This window comes from Octopus sinensis, linkage group LG2 (assembly GCF_006345805.1).
Source record: "Octopus sinensis linkage group LG2, ASM634580v1, whole genome shotgun sequence".
Classification (NCBI taxonomy): Eukaryota; Metazoa; Mollusca; class Cephalopoda; order Octopoda; family Octopodidae; genus Octopus; species Octopus sinensis.
The window spans coordinates 120,547,122-120,560,244 of record NC_042998.1 but is presented as its reverse complement, the minus strand read 5'-3'; the positions used below and the strand labels follow the sequence as shown (position 1 = coordinate 120,560,244).

The following is a 13,123-nucleotide window of genomic DNA, read 5'->3' as shown; positions in this document are numbered from 1 at the left end:
TGTAGAGTTCACTTGATATTAAAGTTGACAGATAGAGTCTCAATATTTAATATCAACTTACCTCAATAATAAGACCAAGGTCTTTAACATAGTCCCTCTCAGTTTCAACCAACTCTTTTATCACATAACTGAAAAGAGAAACAAGTATTGTTACTGAAGGCTATATCAATGATGATGATGATGATGATGATGATAAGTGAACAGCAGTTAAATCTTTCTCAAATCACACATACTATTTGTCTTCAAAGAAAAAGAAATGGAATGTGAAAGTAGGTATAATGTAAACTGAGACAATAGACTGGGCGGTTATGGCAAGAAAGCCTTTGACCATAGGTCTACTCAGCCAACATTCCACATGTCACAAGTTTATTGTAACATAATATATGGACACACATTGCTGGAAATAAAACCAAAAGATGGAGTTGGGTCCAGACTTACAAACCAGAACAAACTGAAGGTTTTTGAAGGTGGTGATGGTTGCAGTGATGTTTGTGATGGATGTGGTGTTTTTTTTTATGATAATGATGTGGTGATTCTGGTTGATGATAATGGTGGTTTTAGTGGTAGTGAGGGTGGTGGTTAAGCTGATAAATTTTATTAGAAACAACAGAAATTGCTTATACTTAACTATGTGTTGATGTGGAACTAAATAATTAATCTGAGAACGGTATTCAAATCCAGTTCAAACCTAACACAGTTATCAATAGCCTTACAGCTTTGGCTATCCACTTACATGTCCAGTTATGGCTTCATTTCTTCTGATGAGCTAAAGAGGAGTTAAGAAGTAGAGAGATGAAATATACGACTTGGATTAATACAGCATGATATCACTAAGTATCAACAACAGCAGTGCCACTGACTGTTTCAAATGTCTTTACTTTTTATTTTTAATGATTTGTTCTTGAAGAAGGAGCTTTGCTCATGACATTCGCAGGCCCTTCAAGAACAAGGAGACTGAATTTGTTGATGTTCCTCTTGAACAGCCCCCAGTTTACAATTGTAAGAGAAACATGAAGAAGAAGAGAATTCCAAAGGGGCTGATGTGTTGCAGTAGAAGACAAGAAAAAATAGTTAATGTGAGGCTTGAGAAGATCATGGATAAAATACAAGTCAGCTCTAAAGAGATATAATTATAAAAAAAAACATTTTATATATAAGTCTGGAGAGAAGGCAATGTTTGGGCTTCTGGGACTGTGAGTATATGGATTGAAGGTGGAAGGGAAGATATCCTCAAATCAGAGACCTGGCCCAAGTGCTTGCAACAGAGTGGACACTGGAAAAGCCAGTGGTGGTAATAATCCAGATGACAGATTAAAAGTCTATCAGCCAAATAGGCCATAGTGGAATTAACAACTTAGAACACAGGATTGGAGCAAATACTGTAAACCATCTAGCCGAGTACATTTTTTATCAAGCCTGAGAGAATGAAAAACAAAGTTGACCTTAGTGGGATTTGACAAATATTGTTAGGTATTTTGTCCAATAACTCTACCAATTCACCCTTGATAAAGCAAAGTAATACCATGTCAGGGAGATAGATGGTGAAGAGTGTTGGTACATTACTGCATACCAATTAGTTGGGTGGCTCTCTTTGGATGTGGCCTTGTTGGCATGTTTTCATTTATTACCAGTATCTTTCTGACAAATGGATAAAGCATCTCCGTTTTCACAAATTTGAAACATAAACACAACTAGTTTGCTACACAAACACAGGTTTATAGCAAAAATATATAATCCAGTCTTGTGTTAAAGATATAAACACAATCTGATGTATCAACTGTTGAGATGTTTATGTAAATTATATTAGATATCATAAAGCAATAATTTGAGATTAAAAAATGTCATATGTCCCTTGACAAGAACTGGAAATATATATATCTATTGCTCAGTAAATTATAGATACATGGGTCGAGACCTGGCAGTGGGCCTTTGTCTCTTTATTTCAGATTGTTGTTTAAAATGTCTATATATCAAACAATACCATATTAGGGAATATTTGTGCAGATCAAAACTAAAGGAAAGCTTTCTTACTGACAGGACTTACTTTCTTTTAAGAATATATTTTTCTTTATTTGCTACATCTCCGCTGCTGCTGCTGCCTCCTCCTCCTCCACCACCACTCGAACCCTTTGTCTGCTCTTCTGTTGTTTCTGCTTGATCTCCACTTCCAGCAGTTGTGCTAGTTGTAGTATTAGTAGTAGTGGTACTAGCTTGAGTTAATGATGAAGAAGCTGATGTTGAACCAGGCTCAGTTTGTTCCTATAAAAAAGTGAAAAGAAAATTGATAAAAGTGAAAATGATAAAATAAACTTTGCTGGAAGTAAATGATACTAAGAAAAGGTCCGTTTTCTTAAATGCTATCAAAATAACCCTGAGTAAATCTCAACAGTATATTACATGGGTAATGACTAAGTCTTGTTAATCAACAATACATCAGAGTAAAGGGCTCATATACCAGATATTCTGAAATTATTGTGATAAGGATTTCAAAGATAGGCACAAGATGAAAAAATTTGTAGAAAGGGAGATTTCCCATTTAGAGTGATCCTAAAACTGGTATGTTTTTGATCTGGAAAGAAAGAAAACATCAGTCATAATGACTTGAACTCAGAACATAAAGAGCTATACAACTAAATAAAACAAAGTATTTTGTCTGGTGCTACCTTGATTCTCAAGCCTAATACACTACCAATGATGATGATGATGATGATAATAATAATAATCTTTTCTACTACAGGCACATGGCCTGAAATTTTTTTTGGGGGGGATGGGGTGGTCAATTACACTGACTCTATTGCTCAACTAGTACTTATTTTATTGACCCCAAAAGGATGAAAGGAAAAGTTAATCTTGGCAGAACCTGAACTCAGAATGTAGAGACAGACAAAATGTTTCAGAGTATTTTGCCTGATGTGTTAACGATTCTGCAATCTTGCTGCCTTAATAATAATAATAATAATAATAATAATAATAATAATAATAATAATAATGATGATGATGATGATGATGCCCAGCATAAGCACATGATCCTTAAAGAGTAGAGGAGTTAAATGATAAAAATAGAACAAAAACATTCATAAAAGAAGATCTAATGGCTGATATGCCTCTCTTTCAATTTTGCAGTCTATGCAACGAAATAAAAATTATGCTCAGAATGAAAACAAGGATAATAGAGTGTATAGAGAACAGACATATTTAAAATATATATATTTTAAATAGAAACAAACTAGCAGGAGAAAAACAAAACAACATTGCTTGAAGTTAATGTGTAAGTCTTAAATCACTGAACATCGATTAGTTCAATAGTGAAAACAAATAAAATGTTACACACACGCACACACAATACTGGGTAACTGTTACAGATCAAAGAGCAAACAACTGAAGTATTATAAATCACAGCAATAAGCAATATATAAACTGTGCAGTGACATTGTAAATTGAACAGTAACACCACAAATTGTGCAATAATGGAATTAAACTGATCGGTAACATCACAAATGGTGCAGTAAAATTGTAAACTGTGCTGGAACATCATTAACTGTGCAGTAAACATAAAATATGCAGTTTTATCATAACCTGTGTAGCAGGAACTGTAAACTGTGCAGTAATAAAGACAACTAGTAAAGCAGATTTCCTGGTAGATTTTAAGTTACCAATAAAGACAATGTGTACTTTAATGGTGTCTAACATTTGTCGTTTTTTTACTATAATTTAGTCTATTGACAGTTTATATTTAAGATCTAGAATTAATTTAGTCTACTGGTAACAAGCAGTCTACATTTATTGGTCACTAACAGTTCACATCTTAGACTTATAGTTAATTTAAGTCTGCTGGTCATCAACAGTCTAGTACAAAAAGCACATATGAAAATGGCATAATATTCTCTTATTTGTTAAACAGCTCTTTTAAATAACTGAGTCCTGGAGACAAAGTCAGTTTATCAGCTGACTACTAAACTTATCGTGTCAAGCATTATGTTCTTAGTTATATAACAATAGCAACATTAATGAAGATTCCTGATCTCTGAACAGTCACCCATGTGATGAGGCAGTCCTTCACATGAAAGGATGGTTCATTCATGTGACAGTATAGTCTTCAGCTGGAGACTGTACATGTGATGATAAAGTCCACATATAAGAATATTAAATATGAGTATTGACAAAATCAGTCATAACTTCTGAAGGATTTAACAGGATTTCTCATATTTTTCATATCTTCTTATTTAAGAGAGTTATGTTTGATCTAAATCTATTAACACTCATATGTGTTAATACTATATAACTATATTATTTTTCATTATTATATAGATTTAGATGCTGTGTCCCAGGCCAAGTAAATCCACACTACACTACCTGTCTGTCTAAATGAAAAAATAGGCAAGTTTTCAAATTCATAGATAAGAGGTTAGTAGTAAAAAGAGCACCCATCTGTTAAAACATATACTTCACTGATATTGTGTACAGGTGATCTGTCAATAACATTGATCATAAATGTGTAACCTCTCAAAGCACCATTTCATTACATACTGTGTTTCATTGATTGATGTCAGTGAAGGAACGAAGTAAAGCTATGTAGTTCTTGCTTCAGTAACACAAGAAGAGCTACATAACTATTTGCACCATCACTGAAGTTGCTACACTCACAGAATCAAAAACTTATTTACCTAAGTAAGCAATCAGATATACACATATACAGGCATATCTGATTTCTTACATACAGAGAAATCATAGAAGCAGCAACAATGATGATGATTTTTTTTCATAAAGATTTCTTTTAACTAAGATAGAGCTGCAGTTGTAGGGAGAGGTGAAGTCAATTTAATCAACCCCAGTTCTCAACAGGTACTTTACTCTATTGACCCAGGAAAGATGAAAAGTTTACTTGACAGAATTTCAGCCCAGTCAGTAAAAGGACATAAAACAAGCACCTCAAGGTATTTTAACCAGCATTACTAATTTTAATTCATACAACAATAACAATGATTTCCTTAATGATAATATACAATTATATTTCCCCTAAATTAGAAACTACACATAAAGAATTATGCCAGTTCTACAAAAAAAAAAAAAAAATTAAGGTGTCTGAAAAGCTGCATGCAAACACAATGACAACAACAACACAGAAATCAGATAATGTGTGCCTTTTTGCACACATAAAAGTCAATTGGTTATTTTATTAAAATTGCAATATTCTTTAGTTCCACCTTTCTTTCCTTCTCTGAGTATCTACTAATACTTTGCATGTACCATATCCTTGCGTTGTTGTTTTATTTCTTGTGCTTGTTCTTTGTTTATATATATATATATATATATATATATATATATATATATAAAAGTACACATTAAAAGCACAACTCCCTCCATACACTAAGGTGTATGAAAGGAGTTATGCTTTTAAACCAAACAATCTACTCTTTGATCCACAGGGTTGATCTCACTAGTTGCAGGCTGCTTGCAAGGAATGGATGTGTGTGTACACACACACACATTGGAGAAATGAATACGAATGGCTTTTCTGATAATTTTTCCACTTTAATAATTAGATGTTTATAAATCATTGGGTATTTACAAATCACGACTGTTTTGAATAAACACTTAATGATTTTTAAACATCTAATTATTAAAGTAGAAAAATTATCCAAAAAGCCATTCTTATTCATTTTTTCAAATATACGATACTGTACCAAGTATATAATACTGTACTATTTCTAATTCTACTGTGTGTGTGTATATATATATATATATATATATAGGCAATGAACATCAAAAGAAACACATTTCCTTTCTAAGGAATACATTATGAAAAACCCACCCCACTACATGTGTATATAAAATACAAAATAGTATATAGATGTCCTGTGTATCTTACAAGTCCTCTATAAATCTTTTTGTAGTTTATTTGTTAGCGAGGCAGTGATAAATCTCGATCAAGTGTTCATATAAAGACTGACTTGATCTTGAAACCAACTATTATTACTGAACATAGATTGATGATAGTATAGGGGTGGGTGATCTAATTGATGGCAGTATAAGGGGGCTATGTAACTGATGGTAGCATCAAGGTAAGGAACTAGGTGACTGGTAGTTGCACTGGGAAACTACCTTCACAGTTTAGTCAATGCTTATATTATTCTCTTCACAACTGCAGCAATCTATTGAATAATAAAAAAAATTATATGCATGTGTGCATGTGTGTATGTGCATGCAAATGAGAGGGATGGGAATTACACTGAATTGGGTGCCTGCATAGTTATATTGCCTTTCATACAGTCATAACTGCCACTTTCTAACATAGTGCTCTGTTCAAGGAACCAAACCACCAGTTGTTACATCAACGTACAATATTTTCAGAGTAATATGTGACTGCAGTTAGTAGCTATAATAGATGTGCAGAGATTTGTACAATGTAACAGCTTGCACTAGTTGATGTGGTAAATACATTGCAATCTGTACAGGGCAATAACTGCAGTTGATAGAATACACAATGGTTTGCACAATACAACTTCTGGTTGCATATGTAGGTAGGATATATGTAAGAAAAGTACACAGTGTGTGTGTATGTGCAAGGTGAAAGCAAGTTGCATTATTTATAGAATGTGATACATATTTAGTAATGCAAATAGTGGAACAAACAGTTGTAGATAACATAGTAGTAACACGGGGACTGTTGTACAGGGTGACTGAAAGCTGTAAAAATATATGTGGGTAGTGATTATAACAAAGATAAATATTTATATTATATATAATCTTATTTTCTAAAGAGGTAATGGATACTCAGAAATCTGCAAATAGTAAGGTTTTCAAATAAGTCTTAACTGGCCATTTACATCAAGCAATAATCATAAAATTTAGAACTCAGTACATATTCTATGTAGAATATTGGTAAGGGGCTACATTGATAAAGCAGGGTAAATAGATGTAGATAACAAGGTGTGACAGTTGTAAATCTGCTAAAACTTTAGAAAAAGTTTAGTATAGAGGCTTGCAGGTTAACCCCACCCAAAGGGTACAACAGTGGAAATGAAATTAAAAAAAAAAAAGAAGTAATACTAAAAGAAAGAACAAATCCCTCAAAAACTTAGTAATAGTACTAATAATAGTTTCAAATTTTGGCACAAAGCCAGCAATTTCTGGGTAGCAGGTAAGTCAATTACATCAACCCCAGTGTTCAACTGATACTTATTTTATCGACCCCGAAAAAATGAAAGGCAAAGTTGACCTCAGTGGAATTTGAACTCAGAACATAAAGACGGTTGAAATGTCACTAAGCATTTTGCCTGCTGTGGTAATGATTCTATCAGCTCACCACCTTCATAGCAGTAATAATATCAATAACAAAATGATGATGATGATGATAATAAAAATAATAATAATAATAATAATAATAGGATATGCATAAGTACGAGTTGTATGAAAAACCACAAAGAGAGTGAAAAGTTGCATGCATACAACAAAGATAACAACATAATCATCACTGTCATTAACAAATAAAATATTTACACACAAAATGAAAATAAACAAAAAACATCTTTTAATAGAAGCGACAGCAATTATGAAAATAAAAGTAGTAAAACTATGCTGAAAAACAAAACAAAAAATAAAACACACACATACTAAATAAATAAACAGATAAGATGAAAATGTGCAGTGCTGCAATCATATATAAATATATAAATATATATATATATATATATATGACAATCATACACACACACAGAAGAACATAAGACACATGCCATCTGAAGGGGAAGCCAAAGTTTGTTGTATTCCACAGCAGCAAGACAACAGCAGTGAGGAGCTGGTGTGATACTTACCATCTTCTGTTTGACAATGTTTTCTAGTGCTGTAGCCAAGTCTACAGCACTAGCTGCTGCTGTTGCAGCATCTGTTTGTGCCTTCAGAGAAAGTGTTGAGGCCTACAAGAGGAGGAGATTATTCACAATGCTGTTAGTATAAGCTGCTTGATGTAGATATATAGACAAGTTAGATGATAATAAGAGGCTCTGGCAGTGAAACTAAATAGGCCAGCAGCATTGCAATGTGTGTTCTAAAATAAGAGGAGGAGGATGAACCTACAAGAAACAGACCAATCGTGGCGGCAGCAGCAGCAGTAGTTAATTAAGGATAAAGTTATATCCTAAAAGTATGCAGCAGCAGCAGAAGATCAACAGGAACACATGGGTTTAGATTCAATAAGTGAGGAAGCTGATGTTAAAAAAATTCCTTCCTTGTGGATCATATATACTGGTAACGGTGATGAACTTACTGGGAAAGAAAGTATCCCAGTTTTGACTCAAGATCTATATTTAAAATCTGTGGTAATGAGAATACAGTGAAGTGTAACTAGTGTAGCAAAATAAAAGATTTCAATTAGCTTTTTTACAGTAGTGAGGCAGAAAGTTGACTAGCTGAGACACAGAGCTGAATGAGGCAGTACCATTCATTAAGAATATAAATAGATAAATAGGAACTTTGCACCGAACCAATAAAGGATGTACTAAATCCTGATTTAATTAAGAATAATTTGTAACTGAGAATACCTGAATCTCAGATATTTAGAAATCTTACATACACACACACACACACACACATGTATGCATACACGTGACACACACACACACACATACAGCTGAACAACTTCCTTGTGAGATCAACTGATATAAACTACCAGTATTTTTTTCAGAAATAAAACTCTAAAACCAAATATGAGATGTATATATATATATTTGAGGCACTTGTGTGAGTGTGTCTGTGTATGCATATACATAAATACAGTTAAAATGAAAAGACACTTCACAATAATGCTAAACTTCATATTTAAATACATCATCTATTTCTTCAGTAGGTATGATCATGTTTCTATCAGTCATATGTTTATAGAAATATAAGGGCACAGGATGCCTTCATCAGCAGAATTACACATATTTTTACAAACATCTAAATGTAAACCTGATTGTTTCCGGAAAAACACAGGATGTTTTCGTGTATATATTTGAATATACAGCTTGATTTTATTTTCAAATGTCATATCATCTTAGTTGTACTTTTATCTCATGATATTATTGCTCTCCAAATACTATCCATTTTCATTTTACTTTTAATGGAGCTGTCTACCAATTTCTTTGCATGCATGAAATATTTTCATTATATTTGCAAAGTATTTGTTCTGGTTTGTTAGAAGCAGTGACAAATTTGAAAATATGTCTTTTTTTAAGTGAGTCAAAAAGCAAATGAAGCTATAAATAATCCTTTTTTACTAAGGCCTGAAATTTTGGGGGAGGGCATTTGTTCATCACACTGACCCCACCTATTCTCATTTTAATTGACTCTGGAAAGATAAAAGGCAAAGTTGACCCTGGCAAAATTCAAACTCATGAGGCTATAAATGATAGCACATAATATATCAAGTAAAAATATGTCTTAGAAAAAATTTAACTATCTGTCTGCCATCTACCAAACAACAGACACTTGTTGAAGTGACATCACATTTGAGCAGCGTAAAGCAAACACGTGGTTTAATTTCCATGGGTGCTTGTCCACTCTTTCCTGTCTTAAGGGTATTTTTACCTCATATATCATTACATATTATTCATAGCTTTATTTGCACTTCAGTAGCTTTAGAAAAGACTTACTTGCAAAGTATTTATTTATATTACTTTATATCTATACATTATGTGTGCATGCGTGTGTATATCATCATTTCATATACTCTTCTCCATGTTGGTATGGGTTGGTTGAACAATGATTATACATACACACACTCGCTGTGTATGTGAATATAAATATGAAACATCAATTTTGTATCCATTTTCCTACGCACAGTAACAAATTTAATTTAAATATACATAAATACATACTATAATATTACGTGTATGTGTATATATAAATTATTCTTTAACAAGAAAGTGTTAACAGTGACTTTGAAGTGTCAGCTTACTTAGCCTTCATCAGACAGTCAGATGAAGGCTAAGCAAGCTTAAACTTCACAGTCACTGTCAACACTATTCTTAAAGAATAGTAAATATGTACCTGATACAAAGTAGTGAGTAATTCTTCAGTTCAATGCTAAATTGGTTTTATTATAACTCAATGTAAAACCAAACACACACACACTGTTATACTGGGGGGGGGGGACGGTCATTTATTTATTTTTTTTCTTCCAATAAACACACACACTATTTGATCTTCACTTTAGCTTTATCTCTTCAGTAACCTTGTGTGTGCCTTTATTGGCAAAAAAAAAAATTCAAACAAACCAAAAACTAACAAAAAACTCAAAAGGAAAAGGACCATCCCCAAATATAGCAATATCTATTTCAACACATGATTTCACATCATGAATCTTGCAAAACAAATACATAAACATGTGTGTAATATGTGTGTGTGTGTAAACAACACACACACACAAAACTCGCTTCATTTTTCACTTGCCTTTTCATATATTACATTATTGCTATTAAAGTGAATTATTTTAATTCACTGAGTCATTTGCTATATTTTGTATGGAGGAATATTCTCACTTATGAAATAATATGTATGTATATATGTATGTATGTATGTATGCATGTATATATATATACACACATACATGCATGTTAATCTAGGTGTATATAGGCACATGTTTGTGTATATATATATATATTTATAAATATAAAAGTGTAAAAATTCAAGTAATAACAATAAACTGACAAGTAGCAAAACTATGAAAGAATATAAAACTTTGTAAATATTTCATGAGATTTTAGTTGAAGAAAGTTTCACAGTTTTCCTGTGATAATTTTCTTGGCAGCTGGCTTTAAAGCAGAGGTGGGGTGGGGGAGAGAAAGAGAGAGAGATTAAGAGAACGGAGTATCTATTCATAGAATATTGGATTTAGAGATGTGAAAGTTAATGACAATTCTAAGCAGTGGTGTCCTTGGAAGAAATATGTTGCAGACTTTATAGACACATTGTGGAATTGTTCAGAATACAAGAAGCTTATGTTGGTGCAATAGTTTGAAGAAGTTAGATGAGAATGTGTATCGGCACTATATATAAACACTACAAATATTTAGATAACTTAGTGACAGCAGGGGAGTTGAGGAAGACTGCTGCAGAAGTAAGTCAAGCTTCTCTCTGTCTCTGTCTGTCTGTCTGTCATACAGACACACCTACACAGAGAGAACTAAAAAAGTATATCAAACAAAGAAGTGATAGGTTATATACAGCATAGTAAGATCATTGATAACAACCTTGAGGAATTAAAGGGATTACAGAGATAATTCTAAAAAATTTTCAAAAAAGCTTTCATCTCTGAAATGAAATGGAACAACATCAGTTATGAAAGATAAAATTATTTATAGAGAGAAAATAAATGCTACAATAAAATACAAAACAAATCAAAAGTGCAATGGTTTTATCAAGTGTCAGAGTTGTTATTAGCATGACAACTGTTGTTATTGCATAGGCTTGTTGTTGTTTAACTAATTCAGCAGAGTGACAACCATCCCAACTTACATATCTATGATTACATTTTCCAACATATCCTTCCCTGCTCCTTGTTTTCTTAAGATGGTAGAGTGATTTGTGAGAGTTTTAGCTGCTGTTTCCATCAGGTTGAGCGAGTGGAGCTTGCTCATGAGGTGGAGACAAATAGAACAGGAAAATCTCCCAGGTAATTTGCATAATTCCAAATAGTTCATTATAGAGATAGACAGTGATTACAGGGTTGAACTGTTTTATTAATGTGGATTACTAAATCATCAAATTGCTTTTCTAAAAACACTTCAATACTTTATTGATTTTATATATTACGTGTTGTTGTTGACATTTCCAGTGTTCATTACCACATCAACGTTGGTGAAGCAAGTAACCAGTAATAACAGAAGTCGATAATGTTCCAGTACTTTCAGAAGAGAAAAAATGGAAAGGTAGGGAAAGGATATTAAGATCCTGTAACCCCACCCCCTGCAAAAAAACAAAAAAACCCCCAAAAAACTGGTAAAATGATATAGTACTAGCAAGGTATGCTACTGTTGTTCAGCTACAATTTAACCCTGATAGAGCAATTCTACAATCAAAGATGTTCCAGCCATGAGCATCACATCTTTGTTCTGGGATAAGACGACACGTAGTGATATGAGGGAGGTTTTGCAGCTATTTCTAGCAGATTATTAAATAGTTATTAAATAGAGGGTCTCAGTCACTCGACCAGCGACACATTGCTGTGGCTATTTGACAATAATGAATGGCTTCCATGGATCAATAACTTATTTCTGAGTTCAAATTTTGCCGAAATTGACTGTCTTCCATCCTTTTGAGGTTTATAAAATAAGTACTACTTGAACATTGGGGCTGATGTAATCGACTAGCCCACTTCTCCCCAAATTGCTGGCCTTGTGCATATAATACGAGCTATTATTATTATTATTTCTAATTTTGACACAAGGCCAGCAATTTTGAGGGGAGGGGGACAAGTCAATTACATCAACTCCTTGTACTTGACTAGTCACTTTATTTTATCAACCCCAAAATGGATGAAAGGCAAAGTTGATGTTGGTGGGATTTGAGCTTAGTACCTAAAGAACTGGAAGAACTGCTACTAAGCATTTTGTGTGGCCCAATAATGATTCTGCCAGCTTCCCACAGTAGTAGTAATGATAATCTTTATTCCTTGAATCACACAAGTTACCATTAAATGGTTAACTAAATGGTCAACATTTGATTTAATCCCAAATAGATAGGTGGGGAAAAAAAGGAAATGGTGCCTGAGTGTGTGGCATATTCTCACTGCACTGAAACAAAAAGATTCTCTCCAAACAGTGCCATAAATACCAACAATGGCTCAGTAAGTAGTACATTATTAGTACTGGTTCTGATTGATAAGCAAAAGAGACTATCTGTTAAATGGGTGGGTACAAAAACTCAGTTTATATATACATTGGCTCTCGGCTAAGCTGACACTGGCACAACAGAGCCAAGGGAATAATTTCAGTTTCTATTGAATGAAAGATTAGATTTTATGAAAGACTGGTATTGGTATTTAGTTTGAAGACCTGTTTAAAAATAGAACACACACAGACACAAGGACAGAGATAAGCAGTGAATACACAACTGCTAAAGCAGATATGAAGGCTTTCTCTTT

The 13,123-nt window shown here is 33.2% G+C and overlaps 1 protein-coding gene across 11 annotated transcripts in view; it reads right to left on the bottom strand.

Moving 5' to 3' along the window:
• The window catches only part of LOC115231823 (kalirin), a 567,567-nt gene that overhangs the window by 119,995 nt on the left and 434,449 nt on the right, over window positions 1–13,123 (bottom strand). For 10 of the 11 annotated variants that reach the window (XR_004997260.1, XM_029801773.2, XM_029801756.2 and 7 more), the window contains 3 exons: window positions 7,815–7,916; window positions 2,045–2,259; window positions 62–128 (listed from right to left, as the gene is read on the bottom strand). Coding sequence is in view for 10 of the 11 variants with exons in the window: in XM_029801773.2 (XP_029657633.1) it covers window positions 62–128; window positions 2,045–2,259; window positions 7,815–7,916 (384 nt within the window). In the remaining variant the exon portion in view is untranslated. The remainder of the gene's footprint in view (window positions 1–61; window positions 129–2,044; window positions 2,260–7,814; window positions 7,917–13,123) is intronic. The other variant, XM_029801786.2, reaches the window with a different exon arrangement.